The sequence below is a fragment of the Marmota flaviventris genome, chromosome 15, assembly GCF_047511675.1.
Source record: "Marmota flaviventris isolate mMarFla1 chromosome 15, mMarFla1.hap1, whole genome shotgun sequence".
Lineage (NCBI taxonomy): Eukaryota > Metazoa > Chordata > Mammalia > Rodentia > Sciuridae > Marmota > Marmota flaviventris.
In genome coordinates, this window is record NC_092512.1 from 48,214,857 (window position 1) to 48,242,271 (window position 27,415).

Sequence of the window (27,415 nt, forward strand, 5' to 3'; positions counted from 1 at the left end):
ACTAATTTTAAATTTTGCAAAATAAGAGAAATAATTTTTAAAATTTTAAAAAGTTATGTGAACATGCCATCCTGCTTAACATAAATAATAAAATGTATTATATATGTCAGGTTATCCTAGCAATGAGCTATGAAACTTTCCTTTATTGTACCTAGAAAAGTATATTGAACCCATTTGATACTTTTAAACAAATAAATGTCATAAATAATGACATCCCCAAAAATGTTTAATTTAGTAAACTATGATATACAGGCCACCGAAAAAAATACCATATCCATTTTATTCAATGGTTTGAATGTTCCCTCCAAAAATCTTTTGAAATTTAATTGCCAGTGTAACACTACTGACAGAGAGAAACTTAGATCAGGAGGACTCTTCCCTCATGGATGGATTAATGCTGCAATTGCAGAAGTGAATTAGTTAATGTGGATGTGGTTTCCTGATTTAAAACAACAACTTCAACAACAAAAAACCTCTGTCTCACATGTGCTCACTTGCCCTTCCACCATGTTCCACAGAGATCCTTGCCAGATGTAGGTGTTAGGCTCTTGAGCTTCCCACCTCTATTATTTATTAATGACCCAGCCTGTGGTATTTTGTTATAGCAGAAGATGGATTAAGATACTTTATTTCTAGCTTTTCTATTTTTTTGATAATATGTAGAGAAAGAATAAAAATAAAAACAAGACACTATTGTGTCACATCAAGAAGTAACTTTATCCAAAGGGAATTCATATAGAAGATATATTTAACATCAATTCATATATTAGTAAGTTATATACACACTATCACATAGGACATCCATATAAATGCAAAATAGTCTCTCCCAATTTCTACCAAACTTCTGGCTACCTTCTATGACATTTCCATGATAAAGTACAGACTAGATGAGACTGATTGAAGATGGCTTTCTAGGAAATTTACAAAATGAAAAAGACAAAAGATTGAAAAAAAAAAATACAGCATAAGCAGCAATGGGGCCCTGAATTAACTTTGGAAAGGCTGCCTAAAGCACTACCCAGAGTGAACAGTTGTAAATCCCTGATCAGACTTTAAATTTTTAATGTTCTTACAATTTCCATTCTAATCACAAGGTGAGGTGACGAGGCTAGTGGGTATACTACTTTCTTGCTAAGTGCATGAGAAATAGTATGTATTCCCAGGAACTGTCACTTTAATATACATTTGTAATATACTTGATTACATGAGATGTGAAAGTCCATTTGGTTATTTTTTTCTTTAAATACATTTAAAGAATGGAGGGTATCTGAATGAATGGTGGCACAACAGGGAAAAGGACTATTTTAATATAAAACAATATCCAAACAGCATGTGAATGTTCAAATGGTAAGGATTTTATACCATGATAATTCAGAAACTGTAAATACTTTTATTTCAAACTGAAGAAAGGTACCAATTACCTTTATTTGCTGAAATCATAGCCCTTATGAATAACACATCTACAATTAAACTGATCAAGAATCAATAAAGAAAAATATTTTCTAAAGGGAACAATTCTGGTGGAACCAGAATAAAAAAATTATGATGACCAAATCAACCTGACAGTGATGACTTCCACTTGTCCCATGAAAATAATGGCTGCTTGTGACCAGAGGTTAGCAAGTGGCCTGTGCAGGTGACTCCAGGGCTACTGAGGATGTGGTTAAGGAAGGAGCATGAGGAGCAGGCCCAGGGCACTCAGAGAGGCTCCTCTCCTACCTGTTCACCTCACCCACACACTGAGAAACTGTATAAGTCAATATTTAAAAGACTTCCTATATATAAAAAGAAAAATCTAAAAACCATAGCAACATATTTATGCTGTTTCCAAGCACACAAGCATATCTATGCTGTTTCCTAACTGAAATTAGGACCTCTGAGACAACAAAGACTCCAAAACAAGAAAGAATGATCAATTCTTTCTCCTCTATTGACGATGCTGAAATCACTTATTGACTATTGAACTGTCCCACAGAGTGGAAGCCTACTAGATAGGTACCTTCAAGTTATCAGCATATACCTGGGGCCCAGACAGCCAAGGGAAGAGCAGTGACTGCTCACCTGGCTAAGCAACCATGACAACAAGTAGCTCCCTTCTGAGCCAGACCTTGGCAGTGAGCCGTTTCTGAGAAGCCAAAGCTGTTCACAGCTGACAGCTCACCTCCTTTAGATGTTGAAGAGAATAAAGGCCGTGAGCTGTGGTGCGGATTTTCAGTGACACTGAGAGGCAGGTCTACATGTTGCTGTGTACATCCACTTAATGGTAAACACACAATTATAAATGATAAATTATTAATTGGCCAACATAGAGCTATGCACAATGCTTGGCACATAAGTCCTCCATCAAATGTTACTGAATTTGTTTCTGAAAATGTAATGCTTACCTAGTAATATGTTCTGAAGGGCAATCACCAGGAAACTAAATTATTCTTTAAAACAAACAAACAAAAAGCTCATTAAGTCCACTCTATCCTAATGTAGTAGTGGAAAGGGATTTTTTTTCTTTTATTTTTTTTAAAGTTATATCTGCTATTATACTTAATGGAATATATTTTGGATTTAGGAAATAATACATTATTAAAATGTGATTTCAATAATAGATAACTGCTATCATGACTTTAGAAATCAAACAAAAATGCTACTTAACAAAAGGAGAAAATGCCTAAATAAATCTGTATAAATCAATGTATATGACCTTAGCAAGGAAAGTAAAAAATTTCATTTTCATTTTTTCTTTAATAAGTAAAATCTTTCATCAGAAGGAAATGGAATTCTGAATTTTTACCTTGTATGTTTGGTCCTCATACCTTTTCTGGACAAAGCAATACTAACCTATTTAGCAAATCTCAGATTAAAATAATCTAACAATGTAGATATGGGACAACCTGTAACTATGCATTTACGGAGTCCTGAGCATCATATTCAATCAATGAAAAGAAAGGCCAAATCTGAGCACATTTACAGTATTCCACAATGAAAAAAATCTAGAAAAGCAAATAGAAATGGCTTACTCATATGAGGTTCTTCTTGTTGATTGTATATTTTAAAAATTGAGTATGTACTTTTCCTTTTCATGAAGTCCTATGAGAGTACATGCTGTTTTGTAAATTGTGCAGTGTCTAAACTGTAGCACAAATCTGGTGAACTGTAAAGGTAGTTTTTGCCCAGTGGAAAAAGACTGAATAGAGATCCACAGAAACAAATTCAATATTGTCTAATTTAAGAAGCTTTCTCAATCAATAGTTATAGACATTGACCTGTAAAACATTTACTGTGAACAAAGTACAGCCACCTGAAAAATCACATCATCCCAACAATTTTTCACTCTTTCTACTGACAAACATTTATAAATGGCAATTTTATTATATAAAAGTAAACAACAAAAAATCAGCTTTCCCCACACAAGGTTCTAACCCAAATAGGCCTAACTGCAATTATTGTAAATCACTAGCAATCACTGAATTGATTGGGCAAACATGGACTTGGCACTGTCTCCCTCAAAAAGTATAAAAACTACTCTTTAAACAGATATAATTCAAATAGAACTAGTTTTACATCATGAATGCTGGGGTAAAAGTACATAAAGTAGCAGATACATGATTGTGTGTAAGAAATGGCATTGTTCCTTTTAGCATAAGAATTCTGCTTAAGTGGTCGAAGCTAGCTCCTTTTATTTCACGGCTGGATTCTTGGGAGGAAGGAGCTTGTAAGTGTTGAAGTAGCCCACCACCTGCTGGGGAACCTCCGCCAAAACACACTGGGCAAGTGCTTCTTTTGGAGCCTTGAGAAAAATAAAACCAAAGTAACTATTAGTAACCAAAGATTTACTGGGTTTTTTTGGGGGGAGGGGTACTGAATATTGAACCCAGAAACACTTTACCATTGAGCTACACATCCCAACCCCTTTACCTTTCATTTTTTAATTTTGAGACAGAGTCTTGCTAAATTGCTGAGGCTCTTACCTCAACCTCCTAAATTGCTGGGATTACAGGTGTGTGCACCACCACGCCCAGCTTTACTAGTTTTTCGATAAAAGACAAGAGACGTTTTATCAGCCAGTAAAAAGCTGGAATTCCCAGTTCCTAGCTTGTATTTTTTCTTAGGAACAGTCTACAAAATACGGCATAAGCTAACTAACCAATGTTACTTATAATTGCTGTTATTATCCCTGCTAATACATGTTCAGGCCTTTTTTGGTGCCAGCCTTTTAAAATTTGATGATTTTTTTTTTGTTGTTGTTGTTTGCTTTTCTTTAACTTTTAACTTAGTATTAAATTATTTTACTTCCTATGAATCTATTATTATTTTGAAATAATAATAGATTCATAGGAAGCTACAAAAATAAACAGTGGTCCCATGTATGCTTTACCCAGTTTTGTCCAAAGACAACATTTATCTGACTATAGGTCTAAACCAGGAAACTGATATTGGTACAATTCACAGAACTTATTCAGATTTCACTGGTTTTAGATGTCTTTTCAAAATGACAACCAATACCCAGGACTATCTTTTAAAAATCACTTTATAATATAACTAGGGCTTATAGATCATTTGTAAAATATGGCAGTATATTTAGTTGTTATGAGAACAACTAATAAGGCTTTATTACAAGTGATACAATGGGGAAAAATGGAAAGTGTTTAAGCACAGGTGGAGAAGATCCTTTAACACAAACATTGTTTTTTTAAAAAAAAAAAAAAATAGATAATATAACTACATTGAGCGGGGGGGGGGGGGGGGGGGGGGGGCGGGAAACATGCAATAATGCAACAACCTGAGTGACTGACAGGAAAATTATTCTACGTGGAAAAAGACCAGTCCCAAAATGTTGCATTCTGTACAATTCCATTTATGTAACATTCTTCAAATGACAAAATTACATAAATGAAGAACAGATGAGAAATTTCAATAGGTTAATGAGGGGTCAGAGGTAGAAGGGAAGTGGATATGGCTATAAAAGGACAACATGTGGGATCTTTGTAGTGATGCATCTTAATTGTATCAACATTAGCATCCTGGCTGTGATTCTGTATTATAGTGCCATATGATGTTACCACTGGAGCAAACTGGGTAAATCAGTCCTCTAAAAGATTTTCATCAAACCAACTTCCAATCTGGTAAGTTCAGCATATACTTGGATAGAATTTTTTTCTGTTGTTACAAAGGTAAAGACAAAATAAACCTTACACTATTCATAATAATACAATTTTAATAATCTATCATATAAACTACAAGGAGAACATAAAATACAACCATGCCATATCCAATAAGAGCTCTCATATGAAAAGGCATTTATACATCCTTGAATACTGCACCAGTAGTCAAGCGCTTGATTGGAGACAGTACCTGTGTTCAAATACCTTAGGGTTTTAACAGAGAGGAAAGGTACTCACGTTCTGGAACTGTCTGAAAGGCACAAACTGGACAATATCTCTGATGGCCATCTCACCAGATGGGGAGCGAAGAGGTCCCCCATCACCATCCAGAAACTCCATGGCACTGAAGTCAGCTCCTCCGACTCCAACGATGATGATGGACATAGGCAGCTTGGCAGCATTAACTATAGCTTGCCTGGTTTCATCAAGGTCTGTGATGACACCATCAGTAATAATCAAGAGCACAAAATATTGCTGCCAAAAAAAAGGGAAGTATATCCACTGATAAGGTCAAGGTCCCAAACAATAAAAGCAATGATTAATGACATTTCTAGCCTGAAGAGTCATTTGGTCTCTCTCGTGCTCATTTTCCTCTCCCGTCTCTACCCAGAATACCATCTGCACAAAATATTTATAGGATTCTCTGATGACAAGGAAATTGACTTTTATAAAAACTGTAGGTTCATGAAAAGTGCAACACACTACAAAATTGGGTTGGCAAAATAAACAGATGCTAGGCATCTAAATGTCCAAAGATTAACCTTCCACTATGCATAGGAATAAACATCTTTATTTAACTGAAACATTAACTACGTCCAAGTATGGATCAAGGAAGCAAGCAGAGACTCCATTCTCAAAAGATGAAATACATATGGAAGTAATAGAATTATTTACCCAACTAAAATACACCTTTTAAAAATTGACATAGTTTAAAGCAGTAAATCTTTCTTTCAATTTTGTCATTTCTGATTAAAACTTTTCAAAGATTAGCAAAATGGTCCTTAAAGGTATGACTCCATCTTTTGGACCATTTTAGTCTAGAATGGAATAAGATTTCTAGTAGTAGTTAACAGGTACTGTTTCCTGTGACCCAGCACTACACACATTATATGAATTTTCTTATTCAGCCTTTTGAGCAACTGTTTGAGGCAACTTCCCACACCTCACTTCTGAGAATACTGAAGCTAAGAGAGATTGGGATCACAGGTACAATCAGCAATGGTTAGCTAATTCAAACCTCTGTAGTACTGTAAGAAATTTGTGGGGTTAGAAATACAGTTCAGTTGGCAGAGTGCTTGCCTTGCATGCACAAGGCCCTTAGCACCACAAAAAAGAAAAAAAAAAAAAAAAAGAAATTTGCAACAGCAATTGATGTCAATCTCCCCAAGCCTTAATTTGTGAAGTCCACCTCAAAGAGGTAGACAATAGCTTTTTTTTTTTTTTTTTTTGGGGGGGGGGGTAGAAACTCAAAAATGCACTCAAAAGATAGAGGGGAAAAAAAACAAACTTGTGAATGCATCATTTCATTGTTGCCTTTTAATTATTGCTAATTTAACAACAGATATTTCTCACAAACCAACAATGACTATATCATTACCTCTTCCTCTTGACTTTGTATTACGACAGGCCAAATAAGCAGAAATACTGTTAACAGGAACAACTACCGATCCACTGTTTTCCCATTTCCTGAACACAAAAACACTTACAGAAGCTGTCTTCTGTTGTGTGGCTGCAGCTGCAAACCTAGCCACATGATTTATGATTGGAGAAAAATTAGTTGGTCCATAGAGTTTTATCTGAGGAAGACAGGTGCGATAAGCCTCTATGATGCCTTGGATTCCTAGACCCCAAAAAGTGAGTATTAAAAATCTTTAAGCAGAAAGTGTTGATTTATAATACTAATATAATCATATATCAACATATGTTACTTCAAGAAGCCAAATATTCCATTCAGGTGCTCCTCTAAGCACCCCCCCCCCGACACACACACACACACCCATGTACACACACACATACACACACACATGGAATTGGGGATTAAAATTAATAAATTTTACCACTGAGCTACATCCCCAATCCTGTTTGTTTGTTTGTTTGTTTTGCGACAAAGCTAAGTTGCTGAGGCTGGCCTCAAACTCGCAATCCTCCCGCCTCATCCTCCCAAGTCACCAGAATTACAGACATGAACCAGCATGCCTGGCTTCCTCTAAACTATATGACAAAACTCCATGGCTATGCTCTATTGCAAAAACCTACAAACTCAGCTCTCCCTCAGTAGAAGTCATGTATTCTCATTTCAGCTAAATTATTCATTAGTGTACAGGACTATTACATTTGTGCTTAATTTTGAGGTGACCACGAATGGGACTCTGATGGAAAGAGAACCATGAAAAAAGTTTTACATCATACAACTGATGATAAGCATAAGAAAAAATACTGATAAGATGAAAAAATATTTGTGTATAAGGCCAAAGGTTCTATAAAAATATCTTATGGTTATAAGCTAATATTAATTCTAGTTAATTAAATGATACAAAGGTTTATTCAACAACTTAAAGATTAGGCACAGTAATAATAGTCTATATCAGTTACAAATATTTACCTCTAGGTTATCTATTAGATTTTGCGGTAGAAACAGTAATGAATTTGCTTATAAGACACTGCCCTGGACCTAGAGTGTTATTATAATAGAAAGATGGACAAAGTTTGACTAGCTTAACCAACGCATGTCAATGGACATGACAACCACATCTAAGCATGCTTTAAGAACTACTGGATGATTTCTCTAGCTCTGTTGCTCTTTCCCTCTTCCACAGGAGCAGTATAACCCAGCAAAGAGCTATTCCTTCAGCTGAGTCCCAGAATAAGCCACTGCAGGAGGGATGCAATCTGTAGTGGGCAAGAAATAAACTCTTCATCATAAGCCACTGAGTTTTAAAGATCTCTTATTACAACAGCACAACCTGATGAAAGCTGAATGGTATTCCTGGCAAAAATCACTTCTGGTGAAACTTTTTCCTTGTGTATGCACTTGTGGAAGGTGTCCCCAATGACACATGGCAAAAGGGTACTAGACATTATAAAGAATTCTCCACAATCCTTGCTAAAATCCTTGGAAATTTCATACACACACACACACACACACACACACACACACACAATTTTAATGTAAACCAAATTAGGCCTCTTTTTAAAAATTTTTTTTTATTTATTGATGGATCTTTATTTAATTAATTTATTTATATGTGGTGCTGAGAATCAAACCCAGTACCTCACACATACTAGGCAAGTGCTTTACCACTGAGCTACAACCTCAGCCCCAAAGTAGGTCTCTTGCTTTCAAAAGAGCCAACAGATCATAGACCAACAAGGGAGAGAACTGTATGCTTGGTCTAAAAGCTTCATATGACCAAGTCTCTCCTCTTAAAATTTAAGAGTTATAAACTTAACTCTTGGCCATGTTGAATTTTGAAACATGTAGTCTTATGAACAACCTTTGAGAATATAACTAATTCACATACGGAGTTGATTTCACATGTATAAGATAATGTTGTAACTAGGTGTCAATCCAGTAGCAATAAAAATAATAAAATTAACATTAGCTAGTATCAGAATCTTTCACTGTAATGACATACACAGTGGAAATTTGAGCCTATAACTATAGTGATAACAATTTTTTTTCATGTCTATCATCTTTGTTTGCTTTTTAAACTGAAGGTATAAACAATTCATTTTTTTCCACAAATATCAATAACCTTCAATTCTTTAACTGAAATTGAGTTATGCCAAAATCCTTCCTTTCATTAAAGGTACAAGTAAGATGTTATTTCTAGGCAACTGTATTCAATGATTAATTGAAGAATGGCAATTAAACTTCCTTGCTTTAAAATAAAGTTGTATAAGGGTAGAAAGGATACTAGAATGAATCGGACATTATTACCCTGTGTGCATATATTACTACATGACCAGTATAATTCCACATTATATACAACCAGAAGAATGAGAAGTTATATTCCATTTATGTATGATGTGTCAAAATGCATTCTATCGTGTATAATTCACCAGAAAAAATAAAAAAAACTTTACCAATCTGCATATTAAATAATTATTAATATTTTCCAAGAAAAAAAATAAGGTTGTATCTTTTTTTGCCCATATAGCATTTCTTTCATCTGAGACCAAACTAATTCTTTTTCTAGACTATAAATCAAAAGTAAAAAATCTGGGCTTGGTAACATGAGATGGGTTCATATCATTTGTAGAGCAAATGTACTTCTAAAAGGAATTGTCACATATATGGTCCATAAAAATGATTTCAATTTCATCATAAGCATGAAGCACATTCCGTAAAAATAATATTTCCAGTTTCAAAGAAGTCACAACAAGCCACTGACACTGCATTAAAAGAACACTGCACTCATATGGGAAAAAAAGGAAGAAAACCTTCATGCAAACTGTCCCCAACCAACTGCCCCACACTCTTCTTCCTTATGAATATTGTTTAGGAAGAGAAGAAAAGAAGACCTTCTTCTATTGGAAAACTATATGTTTCATAATTGTTAAAAGGACCCTTTTCAGGGATAGGGTTGTAGCATAGTGGTAGAGTGCTTGTCTAGCATGTGTGAGGCACTGGGTTCCATCCTCAGCACCACATAGAAATAAATAATATAAAAGTCCATCAACATCTAAAAAAAATTTTCAAAAATATATCCTTTTCAGAAACTTAGCTGATTGTCTAGAATTATAAATGATGCTTGTGATCGGACACCTACCATCCTTCCTCCAAGTTGTTCAGTCTTACGTTTAGTGGGAACTTGGCATTTTAAGTTGACTGTTTAATGTGGCAAAAAGAAGGAAGCAGTTGGATATTTGAAGCATTGGGGAAAAAGTGAATTGAAAGACACATGTCTGCCTCCTGCTTTCTACACAGAAAATCTGCTATAGGTAACAATTCTTGGTTCCTTCCACCTATCCCATCTACTTATAGAATGTTGTTTGAGTTACACATAATTAGATACTTTTTCTTTGTAGAGTAACTATTACTCTCAAAAAGGCTTCAGAAGAATTATAATTCTGAATTACTCATTTCATTGAAAGTTTATTATATAATCAATTTATGTGTGAAAATACTTTTAATATAAGATTTTTCTACTCTCAAGATTATGGATTTATTTTTTTGTTCCATTAAACCTCAGAACCTTTATCACCATAATACTGATTTTGCACCATAATTATTATTACTACCCTAACCACAAACTGGTATAGTTTTTCTACCTTCTCTAACAGAATATGTCACAAAATGAAACCTAGACATGTGATTGAGTAGTTTTAAGTCACAAGAAAAAACAAGTAAGAAAGATAGTGAGGTCTTTCAGCTTCAAGTCTTCATGTTTACTTTTAAACTTACCATTACAGTAGGGATTGGATGGATTAAAGTTTATTGGAAATTCATGTGATACCTGTCAAAAGATGAAAGATGAACTGATGAATCCTGTTTTGCTTTTACAGCAAGCAAAGCTTTAAAATGAGATTTCCTCTTACCTGCCACTGAGGTGGTATCTGAGCTCCAAAACCAAAAGCTGGAAACATCTTATCACTAAAATGAAAATTTGAGAAAAGTGAAATCTTGTTGTTTTTTTTTTCAAAAGAGAATGTTGTGTCTTCACTCATAATAAAATCAATGTGAACTCATTTTTAAAGAATTATTAAAATCTCAGAAAAGTATAAAACAACAAAGATTACCTATAGCTGCCAGAGAGAACCATCAGTTGAAATATTTTTCTATGCATGAGGGAGAAGCAATGTTTCTATAAATTTTATAAAAATGGAATTTATATTTGTGATTTATAACCCATTCTTTTCGATTTAGATATTGCACATCATTTCACTGAACAAATGTGTAAATAAAAACCCATAAAGCCCTAAAAATCACAAATGTTTACAGTTGTTTGCAACAAATTCATTAGGCAGTAAGACCTAAACTTGCTGATTAGGTTATTTGAAGCATTTATTTATGCCACTTAATATAAATATTCTTAAATTTGGCCACAAAAACACGGTGCAAATGCCAAATATCATAAAACTCTCGGGTTTTTGCAGCAAAAATGTATGAATATTTGGCCCGAGGATTTAGGGATAGGGACTGTGTGCACCTGAATATTGACATCATATGACTAATGAGTATTCCACTGTATGGATACTTTCTCATATCCATAGTGATAGATGGCCAATGTAATGTTATCATAAAACACTGTAATGAACATACGAATTTTTCTACTCGGGATGTTCTTTGTAAATTAATTCTTAACAGTTCTTTTTGCATTGAATATGGAACCTATGTCATGTCAAATATTTTTTCCGATATGTAATCTGTAACTTTGTTTAGAATATTGTTCCTTTAGTAGTTTTTAATATTAATGGATGTAAACACATAAAAAAAAGTTTCATGATTTCTACTTTTGCTTGTCCTATTTAAAGTCCTTTTCCACTGCAAGATAACAAACAATTCATACATATTTTCTCCTAGAACTTTCAAGGTTTGCTTTTGATATTAAACTTCTAATTCATCTGGAAAGTAGGATATGGAGCAAAAAGTGCTCCCCTCCAACATCATTTCCTCCTTCCTTACTAATAGAACACTTGAGCTGGAGACTCCACCTCCCAGCTTCTCTGGGATGGATGTGGTCTGGAGTTAGGTTCCAGCTCAAGAGATGTGAGTAGAGGGATTTGTCAGCTGCTTTTGAATCACAATCAGACAAGGGAATGCACTTGCAGTCCCAGATCCCTTTCTCCCCTTCCCACTGACTAGAGATGAGAACCAAGGAAGCTGCCCTGAACCCAGGAACAAAATCTGTAAATGGAGAGGAGCAAAACTGCCCTATCAGTCCTGAGATATTTACCTCTCTTTTGGTGAAGCTGCTCTGTTTTGGGGTATCCATTTTATCAGTTTGATCTATAATTTATTCAGAATAATATCCTAATATTTACAGGTGTGACAGGGATTCATTCAAATAAATTCTTATCCAGTTCCTTAGCTGTTACAATCCCTTCTACTTTCTAAAATGCTAACTCCATCATATGTTAAATTCACTTATACATACACGTGGATCTCCTTTGCCTGCTTGGTTCTATTGGTCATGTACAAATTCTACACTTGAGCTTTAAAATAAGCCTTAATAACTGCTAGAGCAAATTCTTCTTCACTTTCTCTCTCTCTCTCTCTCTCTCTCTCTCTCTCTCTCTCTCACTTATCTGAAGTTTTTCTTGTTTTTTTCTGATTCCTTTTTCCTTCTAGAAAATTTTAAGAATCACTCTGTCAGGGTTACATTCCAATATTAATTTAAATTGATAAATTCAGATGAAATTTCACATTTTATTTCATTATTATACCTATCTAAAAATTATGACATATCTTTCCATTTAAACAAATTTCTTTGTTCTTCAGTACAATTTTGTAGTTTTCCTCGTTTTCATTTTTTACTGCATTATGAAATGTAACTTTTCTCCACTAGATTCTTTTTAAATTGGTTATTGATAATTGGTAAGAACCTGATTTTTTATTTTGTGTTGTCTCTGATCACCTTTCTGAATTCTTGACAATTTGTAACACTTTTATTTTTCAGTTGATTCTTTGGGGTTTGAATTCATTCCTTGCAGATTTGTTAGAATTTACACATGAAATTGCCCTGTCCTGGTGCCCTTGTATGGACTGGCTCGTTGAGAATGTGTTCCTTTCCTTCCATGGTTCCTGAACTATTCAAGTTTTCTGCCTTTGAGTCAGCTTTGGTAATTAAGAGCTTCCTTAAAAATCATCCATTCATGTGGATTTTCAAATGTAATGGCATAATATTTTACAAAGGATTAATATATTTGGAGTTTTTTTCCTCTACATTTATGCTTATAATCTTTTTCTCATTACTAGTGTTCTATGTACACTTTCTCTCTTTCATGGGGGTTAGGGTTGCCAAAGTTTTGTCTAAGTTTTGTTGAACTTCCAAAAATAATCATTTATTGATTTAATTTATCAAAATGGTGATTTTTTCTTTCCTTTTACCCTTCCAAATCATAATCACAAGAGCATGTCTCTAAAGCCCAATGGCCCAGGCTCCATCCTGTCTCTGCCAGTTATCAGCTGATTCTGAACAAGTTACTTAACTTCCTGGATCTCAGTTTTCTCAACTGTATGGTGCAGATCATACAAGTACCATCGCACAGAGAAATGTGAGGATTAGATGTGTATTAAATAGAAAGTACTTTAGGGCTGGGGATGTGGCTCACTAGAATGTTTGCCTAGTGTACACAAGGCTCAGAGTTCCATCTCTAGCACGGTTATAAAAAAAGAAAAGAAAGAAAGTACTTTAAATGGCCCCTGACATATAATAGTTGACACATACATACAGGAAATCTATCATTATGACTAAGATTGCCTTCCACTTTCTAAAATGTTAACTCCATCATATATTAAATTCACTTATACATACTTTTGGCCTGCCTGCTTGGTTTCATTGGTCATGTACAAATTGCACACTTTAGCTTATTTTAAAGTCTTAATAACTGCTAGAGCAAATTCTTCTTCACTGGTCTCTCTCTCTCTCTCTTATCTGAAAATTTTCTTGTTTTTTCTGATCCCTTTTTCCTTCTAGAAAATTTTAAGAATCATTCTGTCAGGGTTGCATTCCAATATTGATTTAAATTGATTAATTTGTATTTACTATTCTTTTATTTTGTTGAAAAGTTAGTTCATTTGTATTTGACTCTTCGTATTTTTTAAAAATATTTATTTATTTATTTTTAGGTATAAATGGACACAACACAATGCCTTTATTTTTATGTGGTGCTGAGAATCAAACCTGGGTCCTGCTCGTGCTAGGTGAGCGCTCTACCGCTGAGCCACAACCCCAGCCCCTGACTCTTCGTATTTAAGAATAAAAACAGAGGGGCTGGGGTCATAGCTCAGTGGTAGGGCACTTAATGAGCATGTATGAGGCACTGAGCTCAATTCTCAGCACCACATAAAAATAAACAACAACAAAAAAAAGGTATTTTGCTCATCCAAAATTAAATATTAAAAAAAAAAGAAGAGATGGAAATTGCTTGAGTCCAAAGGTTCAAGATCAGTCTGGATAACATAGCAAGACCTCCATCTCCTTAGATAGCCAGCCAGCCAACTAGTTAGACAGACAGATAGAAAGAAGCACATAAAGTCAGAAAAGTTTCTTTATAGAGACAGGGCCAGTTACTGTCTTCATGGTGTCCTTTATTCCTACATAGTCTATTATTACAATTTAAATTCCTCTTTGATCTAAGAACTATGCCTTTCCTTTTTTGTTGTTGTTTTTTTCCACTGCAGTAAATTTAGAACCCGTTTGTTATTAACTTCCAGGAGGCAAAAAAAGTAATCCTATAAATTTCTACTTTTTAAAAATCCCATTATAATTGTGTTACTTTGAAAATTTTATTATACTTCTATAACAAGCTATTTTTAATTTGAAATACTTCAGTACTGTTTATTTTCATCTTGGATTATATAAAAAAGTATTCTATAAAGTAACTTTTTGTTTTATGTAAAGATTTTTGCCTTCAAGTTTACTAGTCTGGTAAGGAATTGCCAGTTTGCTTTAGATTTGTTCACATTTGCCTAAAAAATTTGCTTCTGAATTTTGCCAGGACAGATTAATAAAAAGCTACATCAGTATGTAAGGACTTCTATCATATATAACAATAAGCAAAGACAAGTGAAAATTTATCCTGAGCGGTAATAGATTTGCTAAAAAAAATTACTAATGCATATTTTTTATATTGTTTAGTAAACCTTCACCATTATTCAAATCTATTTCAAATATTTTTACTTTTTTGTTTTCTTTTGTACTTTTTTGGTGCAGCGAATTGAGCCCAGGGTCTCATGCATGCTAAACATATACTCTACTACTGACTTATGTCAGGCCCCAAATCTATTCAAAACCTATCCACTGCACATCCATTCAGAATATTTTATAGCAATTAGATTTAGTTACCTTTTAGCACTTGTTAAAAATCATTTAAAAAGTATTTGATGACTGCCAAGGAAACATATTTAGAAATAGTTTTTACTATTGTTTACAAAATGTGTCACTTGGATTTCAATCACACATACAACTTATCTAATGAATAAACCCCAAGGCAACCAGATCAGAAAAATAAAACTCTTGTTGACTTCAGTCAGCTATTAAATAAGAACTCTCTGTATAACACTTTGTAACTAAGCACAATAAGAGGTGAGAGATCATAAGTAAATACTAAAATTGTCAACAAAGAAAAGAATAGAAAAAAATAAACTAGAGAAATTTTAGGGAGAAAGCTATTCCCTCCAGTACCCTCATTGTACCACCCGGATCAGAGTACCAGTCAATGAAACAAAAACTGGCCTTTCTGGGGAATTATGAAAACAAGTGTTTCAACATTTCCAAAGTCATACTCACGCATCATAATCTTGAATGACCAGTCCCACAGACCAGATAGCAGTCAAATACTCATTGACACCATTGGGGCTGATGAAATGGAGGGAGTCCGGAGACCTTGGGTCACCATTGGAGCCAGTGAAATCCACTCCCACCTGCCAAAGAACAACAGCAGCCCTTACTAAGGAGAAGCAGGGGCACCTGTAGGTGATGACCAAGAAACCTCAGGGGATAAGACACAAATGTTCATTCCAGAGCCTGCTACAGTCATTTCCTAACAAATGCCTATTTCCATGGACAGTTAAAGCCTCAACATGAGATAACCTGCTATTGTTTTCCTAGTTTTAAATCATGAATCATTACACCCATGACTCAGACTTAGGAGTTGTCTTGTGCAAACCTATTGCATTAATGCTTTCTATTCCTTAAATTATTGCAGGATAACTGCTCATTTGTACATATCTGCTTTCTCTCAGGAGAAAGAGTTCTTTCATCAACAAAACTAAAATTTCCATGAGGAACCTAGATAACCTGTCTGAGGTCTCTGAGGGAATCTAAACAGACTGTGCAAATTTCATCACACAGTTTGGCAATAAACAAAAGAATGCTGCAAAATGGAGGGGGGAAAGCAATGTTTTACAGCCTGTTAGAAAAGTGAGTGTGTTACTCACAGTAAAATTCAGCTGACATCCTCCCATGATGTAGTCAAGGAACGTACATTCTACTGTAATCTAAAAACAAATAGCAAACTGTTAAAATTAAAACTCTCCTACTATACAAAAGAAACAAAAAGCTTTCTGGCATAAATTTTTAAGACATTATAAGCTGAACATCACATGGTATAAACACATGGAAATCACACCTGCATTCAAGTACAATGTATTCCTGCCCCTAAATGTCATGAATCTTTAAGATTTATTTCAGGATAATTATGGCAATGCTAAGTAAGATGAGAATATTAATGGCCAAAAATGAAAGACATTCACTTTAAATTTTAAGAGATAACAAATGAGCCTCATATGTCAACAGCTTTCATGAGCATAATAATAAAGAAATCATACTAAAAATATAAATTAAAAAACTTCACTTCTTCACTTAAGAAATTTTGACTTTTCCCCTCCATTCATAAGATCTCATCTTTAAATTATAACCAAGAGAGATGCACTGGGTCAGGCCATTTCCACTAAAGGGATAGAAGAATACTTTGAATCTCACATTTCTGAAGATAACAGACAACTTTAATACTCTTTGTCTTTTGCTACAGGTTGTCAAATCTTGGAAGTAAAGTTTCCAGAAAGATTCCTTTACTGTTTCCCACTCTATTCTTTCCCCTAAAGATGCTCAACAGATTTTCAACTGCCTAAACTACTCGTTTGATATAAACCATAATGACAGGAGATCCCAAAATGTGATCTCACTATAAGCCATCAAGGGAAACTGACCTCACAGTGTTTCACGCTGATAACACCTGAATTCTTATAGCTTTTTTTCTTTTGCCTCTTTTTTTCATTTATGCATTCGTATTCAACCTGTAGGAAGAAAACACAAAAATGTTAATTTTTACCAGCAACCATGAGAAATGTCATTGTGAATTTAGATGTACAACCTTTCCCCTTGGAATGAAACCATTTACTGATATAGGTCTGTTGCAAAATACAACTCTGAAACAATTACGTAAAACCTCAAGCATTGAAATACTTATCAGTTAAGTTTCCAACAATTAAGGCACTCCTAAAATGGCACGTCTTTAAAAATAGTTCCCAAGTTTAAATTTTGCCAAATTTTCACTGTCATGTGTAATAAGAACATAAGAATACTCAACTAATACTTGATAAGTTGCCCCTAACTAGCTAACAGTAAGTCATTGATATACTTCCAACAGTCACTACTAATGTTCTAAGAATCAATATCTTAAAAATATATTTGATACAGTGATGTAAACTGAAATATGTAAAACATATTCCTCAATGGTTCAAGATTTTGGCAGTCTTAGTCATAATCATAAATATTAATAAATGAGCATTACAGATGCAGAAATGCCCTCAATAGAATATTCATTTATGCTAGATTACTTCACTTCATTAATTTATCCTTTTACAAAGTATCTACCAAGTGACAGGCACTGTGCCAGGAAGACACTGAGAATGCAGAGACGATAAGACATGGCCCTGTTCCTTGGTCAAGTCTTTGTCACTGCAACAACAATAAAAGCCTCCTTTGTCACAGAGAAAAGGAAGGATCAACTCAGCCACATTCAGGAAAGCTTTACATGACCCATAAAGTATCATACAGTGTTAGGTCACTGTCTTATAAAAGCAGGTTATTTCCTGATTCTGGAATAAAACAATGAACTGAAACTAGTGAAACAACAACTAGACCAGTCCGTATTTAGTTAATCTGGGTAGCTTGCATAACTTTAAGCATTCAGACTTTTATTATTTCTCATTTAATTCTGCCTTAAAAATTTAATAGAATATTTACAGCTAAGCTCTTTGTTGTTTTAATTCAATGTCCATCTTTGTGTTTCAACTGCTCAGGTGATTTAAGATCTTTCCTCCACACTAGCATTTCTGTACTTGCTACGTCCAGCACCTGGGCTGTGTGACCAGGGACTAGGAGCAGACTGCAGGTCTCTATGTTACCTACTGGAAATGCTAGTCCCAGTATGTTTGCTCTAATCTCATTTTTCTCAATTATTTAAACCAACTGGTTTACATGTTTTATTTATTCACATAGTTTTTTTAAGGTTTTTAAGGTTTGATCTAAAACTCTCTGTACCTTCTTTTAACTCACCTCTCTTACATGACTAGGTAATAAGACCTTCTCACCTGGCTGTAATCTTTTTTCTCTCAAACACCATGTTTGTATTTTCGAAAGTAGATGTTACACACATGAGCATTACTCAGGTCTCTAAGAAGCTAATAAACAATTCATATTATTCGGTTACAAGTAAGCTACAAAGAGAATTAACTACTTTCTCAAACTAGAAGGGTAAATAAAACACTCTGGAGTAGTGTCCTTATGGCCATATTAGTGTAGAGACAGAAAGTTTCAGTGTTTTTTACTCTAATGAATAAGTTAAGATGCTAAACTGAATATAGTTAAAGTAGTCAAATGATAGTTGCCCCCCACTTGGTACCAGGAATTGAACCCAGGGGCTCTTAACCACTAAGCTATATCCCTAGCCCTTTTATAAATATTTTTTTATTTAGAGACAGAGTCTCCCTAAGTTGCTTACAGCCTTGTTAAGTTGAGGAAGCTGGCTTTGAACTTGCAATCCTCCTATGAGAGCCTCTCGGCTGCTGGGATTACGGGCATATGCCACCATACCCAGGCATCAAATGATCTTAATAAAAGTCATCCGAAGCACCATGAACTAAGCTTTTGTCCTCCCTGTATGTAAGGACAAATCAGAGGCAAGCTGACTGTAAGAGACCATGCAAAAGTAGCATAAGTGTATACAATTCAAGTCCAGGCACTTGTCTGGCATAACAGATATTAACCATTGTGACTAGTGAAATGCAAAAAGCCTTAAGCAAAGGACTTTTGATCAAATTATGTGTGCTGTCTTAAACAAAAGGAAATCAAACCTCTAAACATAAATGTAACTTGGTGAGAAAGGCAGTCTCATGCACAATAGCCTTTGATACAACCTTGGCCATTTCAGAATGAATCCTGGGCCTAGAATAATTCTTTACTTTAACATAAGAGTCCTTAAAGCTGGTACTGGGCTTATCGCCTGTGTGGAAATACTCTTCCCAGTTTCATACTCAACGAGGGCTCCTTCGTGCTACTTAGGCCTCGGGGTCAATGGCCCTCAGGCCCATCCCTGACTCTGAGTATTCTAGACTTCATGGGGGAGAGGCAGAGACCATCCACAAAAGCACACATAGAAAATGGCCCTGATTTGGCAGCCAGAAAGGACCTGCTGGCTCTGGGGGACTGACACCTACTATAAAAGCTGACCTTGCTCTACCTTTTCTCAGTATACAGTGTTAGGTCATTGTCTTATAAAAGTAGGTTATTTCCTGATTCTGGAATCATTGAACCTTTTCAAAGTACAATGGGCAAAGTGTTTGGACTTCCACTACAAATGACTGACATCATGATGATCCTTGCTTTCTTCCAGTCCTCAACTGGCATTAGTAAATCATTCCATGGTGTTATGCTCAACAAAATTCAAATATACATTTTGGACTACCTGATTATTAAATTAGCAAACAAAAAAATCCCATTGATTTCACAGCATTACGCAATACAGAGAAAAAAACATGGTAAAACTGTTTGCTATGCCAAGAAAAATAAAATAAAATAATAAATACACAGCTAAACTATATAGTATATACAAATTCAAAGACATACTTACAGGTGAGCTTCTGGAGGCTTCTTTCAGTTTTGTCATGGTCGTTTGAAATGTTCCAATGAGATCATGTGATCCATCATTGTCATAATCATAACATTCTACCTGGAATTAAGTATAATAAATGAATCAATATAATTTCATTAAAAAGTACTGATGGCAATAAATGTGACCTATCAAAAATGTCCCATTGACCCCCGGCTATCCTTGAAATGGGGCACTAAGATAGATGGCAAGCAGATGACAAAACACAAATACTGTTCAAATTCCACATTAAGAAGTCTTCAGCCCCTCTTTCATGCCCTCTATAAAAACTGATAAAAAGCAAAATGGAATTACATCTTCTTGCTCATCCGCTTTTTTACATTGTTATTACTATACAATGGCTAGAAGCCATTATCTAGAGAAAGAAAGGAAGTCAATATCCTAGGCAGCTAAAAATTATACAATTAAGTCCTAGATAATTTAGAATTATGGAAAAATATATTTCATTAAGTACAATCTGGAGAGGTTAGTCAGATGTGCATCATTCTGAGAGTCACAACTCTCAAAATAAAAAGAAAAAGTCCTGAGCCCACTGAGGGAAGTTATCTGTCCCAGGTCATATTTACTCCATTCCTGCATCAAAACAGAGTGAGCTCTAATCTTAATCTGGCTCTTATTAAATGTGCACCTACTCTCCTCCCTCCAGCCCCAAAGCAGGGAGAAGAGAGGGGAAAGTATTTGATTTATGGGTAGTTTTATATTAGGTTGATGGATGTAACTACTATGTAAACAATTAACAGAACACTAAAATACTCTTTCCAATGAGAAAAATAAGAGGGTGTGATCTATTAGCAAGCAGAAGTGTTCAAGAGAAGCTAAAAACTGACAATAATGGTTGTGAACATTCAACACCAATGCTTTATAGTACTTCATATTCAAAATAGGTTATTTCATTTCTGTGAATATTTATTGTGTGAACGGTGCACATTCTCTAAATAGCCTTGTGAGGTAGTTGGATTAAGAATCCTCTCACTATTATTACCATTTTACAGAACTGAAACTTGGAGGAATTAAATAAAAAGTCTTAGAACATGGTATGCCAGTGTGGTTACCAACACAGGTAAACCAAGACTGTGTTGAGAACACTTCTAAAAACTTCTGGAGTCTGTGCCACAAAATCAAAGCTTATAAATGAGAAGGAACTTGCATTTGCCTTCAGCCAATTGAGAGCTCCAACTTGCTATTATCCTCCACAAAGTTATACTGTCACAAAGTTAAAATGTCCAGGATTTTTATATGTTTGCTTGGCAAAGTGATTATTTTTCTTCTCAGTTCTATACACGAGTGCTTATCATGAGTGGACGTCTTTTATTCCTTACTTGTATTTTCATTATTCTTGTTAACTCTAAACATCAATCAATCAAAACAAGCAAGTTCTAGAACTGTTAACTGTGAGCAGTAGTAAGGCATTTGTTTAAGACATGCTTTACAGAGGCCACCTTGGGAGCTGAGGCCCAGCCCAAATCCTCCCACACCGATCTGCACGTGGCCCAGGCCCAGGGTAGGTCTGAGTTCACCACCACCACACTCCCCACCTGAGAGCCCAAGCCTAACCCACTTCCATCTTAGGAAACTGCAGATATCACCATAGCCTTCCCCATACCGTAGTCCCTACCTTTCAACAACAGTCAGGGCCTAAAAGCAGATGCATCTCAGAGCAGGCATCCCAAAGAAAGTGTAAGGCCCACCATTTCAGCCCCATCTCTGTAAGACATTACATCCATCTTGGGGCACCTCAACTGCTGCATCTCGAGTTATCTCCCCTATTGCCACCACCACCTTTAGTTGCAGTAACATACATTTGCCCAGGGTACTACAAGAATAATAGGGTAGAAACGGCAAGAAAGGAAGATACATAGACAACATGGAAAAAAAAAAAGGAGGAAAGTGCCCCAAACAAACCAGGATACTACAATAACAGAACCCATGGACAGCGAAGTTGATGAAATGTCAGAGAAGGAGTTTAGAAGGTTCATAATTAAAATGATCTGTAAATTAAAGAATGACCTAAATGAGCAAATACAAGCAAAAATTGATCACTCCAACAAAGAGATAAGAGAGCAAATACAGGTCGCAAAATATTACTTCAAGAAAGAGATAGAGATGCCCCCCCAAAAAAGTCAGAAATCCTTGAAATGAAGAAAGCAATAAACCAAATAAAAAAAAAACTCAATAGAAAGCATAAGCAACAGACTAGATCACTTGGAAGAATGAACGTCAGATAACAAAGACAAAATCAGGAAAATAAAGTTGATCACACAGTGAAGATAGTAAGAAACCATGAATAGAACATCCAAAAATTATGGGACAGCATCAAAAGTACAAATCTCTAAGAGTTATTGGGATAGAGGAAAGCACAGAGATTCAAACCAAAGGAATGTACAATCTCTTCAATGAGATAATATCAGAAAATTTCCCAAGCATGAAGAATGAATTGGAAAATCAAATACAAGAGGCTTACAGGACATCAAGTGTACAAAATTACAATAGATCTACACCAAGGCACATTATAATGAAAATGCCTAACATACAGAATAAGGAGAGAATATTAAAAGCCACAAGAGAAAGGAATCAGATTACATATAGGGGAAAACCAATTAGAATATGTGCAAATTTTTCAACCCAGACCCTGAAAGCTAGAAGATCCTGGAACAACATATATCAAGCTCTGAAAGAAAATGTATGCAAACCAAGAATCTTATTTCCAGCAAAATTAAGCTTGAGATTTGATGATGAAATAAAAACCTTCCATGATAAACAAAAGTTTGATGATGAAGATGATGAAATAAAGATTTGATGATGAAATAAAAAACCTTCCATGATAAACAAAAGAATTTACAGCTAGAAAGCCTGCACTTCAGAACATGCTGAGCAAAATATTCCAAGAAGAGGAAATAAAAAACAATGATAAAAATAAGAAGAAAGAGGGATTGCACTAAAGGAAAACTAATCAGAAGAGAAACCAAGTCAAGTTAAATACCAAAAATAAACAAAAATGGCTGGGAATACAAACCATGTCTCAATAATAACCCTGAACGTTTATGGCCTAAACTCACCAATCAAAAGATATAGACTAGCAGATTGGATCAAAAAAAAAAAAAAAAAAAAGACCCAAAAATATGCTGCCTCCAAGAGACTCATCTCATAGGAAAAGGTGAAAGGTTGGGAAAAAGCATACCACTCACATGGATTGTGGAAGCAAGTAGGGGTTTCCATCCTCATGTCAAATTAAAGTAGACTTCAAGCCAAAGTTAATCAAAAGGGATTAAGAAGGACACCACATACTGCTCAAGGAAACCATACACAAACAAGACTTAACAATTATAAATATATATGCCCTAAACAATGGAGCACCTATGTTAATCAAACAAACTCTTCTCAAGTTCAAGAGTCAAATAGACCACAACACAATAATTTTGGGTAACTTTAACACCCCTCTTTCACCACTGGATAGATCTTCCAAACAAAAGCTGAACAAAGAAACTATAGAACTCAATAATACAATCAATAATTTAGACTTAACTGACATATATAAAATATTTCATCCTTCAACAAGGGAATACACTTTCTTCTTAGCAGCACATGGATCCTTCTCTAAAACAGACCATATATTATGTCACAAAGCAACTCTTAGCAAATATAAAAAAAGGAGAGATACTACCCTGCATTCTATCAGATCATAATGAAATGAAATTTGAAATCAATTATAAAATAAGAAATAAAAGCTACTCCAACACCTGGAGACTAAATAATATGTTACTGAATAAACAATGGGTTGCAGAAGACATCAAGGAGAAGATTAAAATAATTTTAGAGGTGAATGAGAAAACAGATACAACATATAGAAATCTCTAAGACACTATGAAGGCAGTTCTAAGAGGAACATTAATTGCATGGAGTTCATTCCTTAAAAGAAAAAAAAAAAGTCAACAAATAAATGACTTAACATCACATCTCAAAGCCCTAGAAAAAGAAGAACAAATCTAACACCAAAAGCAGAAGACAGGAAATAATTAAAATCAGAGCCGAAATCAGTGAAATTGAAACAAGAGAAATAATTGAAAAAATTGACAAAACAAAAAGTTGGTTCTTTGAAAAAATAAATAAAATTGACAGACCCTTAGCCATGCTAACGAAGAGGAGAGAGAAAACTCAATTAGTAACATACATGATGAAAAAAGAAATATCACAACAGAAACTAAAGAAATACAGAAGATAATTATAAATTACCTTGAAAACTTTTACTCCAATAAAATAGAAAATATCAAAGGCATCAACAAATTTCTAGAGTCATATGATTTGCCCAAATTGAATCAATATGATATACACAATTTAAACAGATCAATTTCAAGTGATGAAACAGAAGATGCCATCAGAAGCCTACCAACCAAGAAAAGCCCAGGACCAGAAGGATACACAGCCAAGTTCTACAAGACATTTAAAGAATAACTAATACCAATACTCTCTAATTTATTTCAGGAAATAGAACAAGAGGGAGCACTTCCAAACTCATTCTATGAGGCCAATATCACCCTAATTCCAAAACCAGGCAAAGACACATCAAAAAAAGAAAACTTCAGACCAATATCTCTAATGAACATAGGTGTAAAAATTCTCAATAAAATTCTGGCAAACTGAATACAAAAACATATCAAAAAGATAGTACACCACGATCAAGTGGGTGTACTAGGGATGCAAGGTTGGTTCAATATATGGACATCAATAAATGTAATTCATCACATCAATAGACTTAAAGATAAGAACCATATGATTATCCAAATAGATGCAGAAAAAGCCTTCAACAAAATACAGCACCTTTTCATGTTCAAAACACTAGAAAAACTAGGAATAACGGGAATATATCTCAACATTGTAAAAGCTATCTATGCAAAGCCCCAGGCCAACCTCATTCTAAATGAAGAAAAATTGAAGGTATTCCCTCTAAAAACCGGAACAAGATAGGGATGCCCTCTTTCACCACTTCTATTTAACATAGTTCTTGAAACACTGGCTAGAGCAATTAGACAGACGAAAGAATTTAAAGGGATAAAAAATAGGTAAAGAAGAACTCAAATTAGCACTATTTTGAGTTCTTCTAGGTATAGCCATATGATTCTGTACCTAGAAGACCCAAAAAATTCCACCAGAAAACTTCTGGAACTAGTAAAGAATTCAGCAAAGTAGTAGGATACAAAATCAACACCCATAAATCAAAGGCATTTCTGTATATCAGTGACAAATCCTCTGAAAGGGAAATGAGGAAAACCACTCCATTTACAATAGCATCAAAAAAAATAATTGGGAATCAACTTAATGAAAGACGTGAAAGACCTCTACAATGAAAACTACAAAACGCTAAAAAAAGAAAATTAAAGACAACCTTAAAAGATGGAAATATATATCTTGTTCTTGGATAGGCAGAATTAATATTGTTAAAATGGCCACACCACCAAAAGCACTATACAGATTTAGTGCAATTCCAATCAAAATCCCAATGACATTCCTCATAGAAATAGAAAAAGCAGTCATAAAATTCATCTGGAAAAATAAGAGACCCAGAATAGCTAAAGTAATCCTTATCAAGAATATTTAAGCAGGTGGCATCATTATACCAGACCTTAAACTAAACTACAGAGCAATAGTAAGAAAAAGAGCATGGTATTGGCAACAAAATAGACTGGTAGACCAAAGGTACCAAATAGAGGACACAGAGACTAACCTACATAATTACAGTTATCTTACATGTGATAAAGGCACCAAAATGTACATTGGAGAAAGGATAGCCTCTTCAACAAATGGTGCTAGAAAATTGGAAATTCATATGCAACAAAATGAAATTAAAACCCTATCTATCAACATGCACAAAACCCAACTCAAAGTATGTCAAGGACCTAGGAATTAAACCAAAGACACTGTGTCTATTAGAAGAAAAAGCAGGCCCAAATCTCCATCAGGTCGGAATAGGCCTCAACTTCCTTAAAAAGACTCCTATAGCACAAGAATTAATATCAAGAATCAATAAATGGGATGGATTCAAACTAAAAAGCTTCTTCTCAGCAAAAGAAACAATCTGTGAGGTGAATAGAGAGCCTACTAATTGGGAAAAAATTCTTACCACACACACATCAGATAGAGCACTAATCTCTAGAATATATAAAGAACTCAAAAATCTTAACACCAAAAAAGCAAATAACCCAATCAACAAATGGGCCAAGGAACTGAACAGACTTCTCAGAAGAAGATATACAATCAATCAACAAATATATGAAAAAATGTTCAACTTCTCTAGCAATTAGAGAAATGCAAATCAAAACTACTCTAAAATTTCATCTTACTCCTGTCAGAATGGCAGCTATTAAGAATACAAACAACAAATGTTGGCAAGGATGTGGAGGAAAAGGCACACTCATACATTACTGGTGGGACTGCAAAGTGGAACCGCCAATATGGAAAGCAGTATGGAGAATCCTTGGAAAAACTGGGAATGGAACCACCTTTTGATCCAGCTATCCCTCTCCTCAGTCTATATCCAAAGGACTTAAAAATGGCATACTACAGGGACACAGCCACATCAATGTTTATACCAACACAATTCACAGTACCTAAACAGAGGAACCAACCTAGATGCCCTTCAGTAGATGAATGGATAAAGAAAATGTGGTATATATACACAATGGAATATTATTCAGCATTAAAAGTGAATAAAATCATGGCATTTGCAGTTAAATGGATGGAGCTGGAAAATATAATGCTAAGTGAAATTAGCCAATCCCAAAAACCAAATGCCAAATGATTTCTCTGATTTAAGGATACTGATCCATAGTATGCTGTTGGGGGTGGGAGGATTAAATGAACTCTGGATAGGACAAAGGGAAAAAAGGGAAGGAGGGGAAAGGAGGGGGCACAGGAGTAGGAAAGAAGGTGGAATGCAAGGGTCATCATTACCTTAAGTACATGTATGAAGACACAAAGGATATGACTCTACTTTGCGTACAACCAGAGATGAAAAATTGTGCTTTATATGTGTAATATAAATTGTAATGCTTTCTGTTGTCATATATAACAAATTAAAAATTTTTTAAAAATGCTTTACAGACACTTTAATCACGAATCAATTCTGACAGACTCTTGCTCTACATATTCAATATCCAATTTTTAAATCAAAAGCCCTTTATTCAACTATAATCTTTCAAGAAAAAAGAAAATTTAAAACAATGATTTTTTTATAAAGGAATTAAATTTCAACAAAGCAGAAAACAAACTATCTTAATATTTTAATAAGATTTTTTTACCAGACATTTATTAACTATGCAAAAGAGAACTTGACATTTAAGATTTGCTTTCAGGAAACACAAATTTAAGTCTAAGCAAGATTAAGCTTTACTAAAGCCAAATTTTTATTTAAACAAACCTTATAA

The 27,415-nt window shown here is 34.7% G+C and overlaps 1 protein-coding gene across 1 annotated transcript in view; it reads right to left on the reverse strand.

Annotated features, from left to right (window-relative positions):
• Window positions 1–693: 693 nt before the first annotated feature.
• Cpne3 (copine 3) overlaps window positions 694–27,415 on the reverse strand; it is a 51,976-nt gene continuing 25,254 nt past the window's right edge. Inside the window, exons 8-16 of the mRNA XM_027947983.2 lie at window positions 19,959–20,057; window positions 17,035–17,121; window positions 16,264–16,323; window positions 15,614–15,747; window positions 10,698–10,752; window positions 10,564–10,615; window positions 6,863–6,996; window positions 5,394–5,630; window positions 694–3,781 (exon numbers count right to left, since the gene is read on the reverse strand). Of these exons, the coding sequence (XP_027803784.2) occupies window positions 3,671–3,781; window positions 5,394–5,630; window positions 6,863–6,996; window positions 10,564–10,615; window positions 10,698–10,752; window positions 15,614–15,747; window positions 16,264–16,323; window positions 17,035–17,121; window positions 19,959–20,057 (969 nt within the window). The 3' untranslated portion in view covers window positions 694–3,670. The remainder of the gene's footprint in view (window positions 3,782–5,393; window positions 5,631–6,862; window positions 6,997–10,563; window positions 10,616–10,697; window positions 10,753–15,613; window positions 15,748–16,263; window positions 16,324–17,034; window positions 17,122–19,958; window positions 20,058–27,415) is intronic.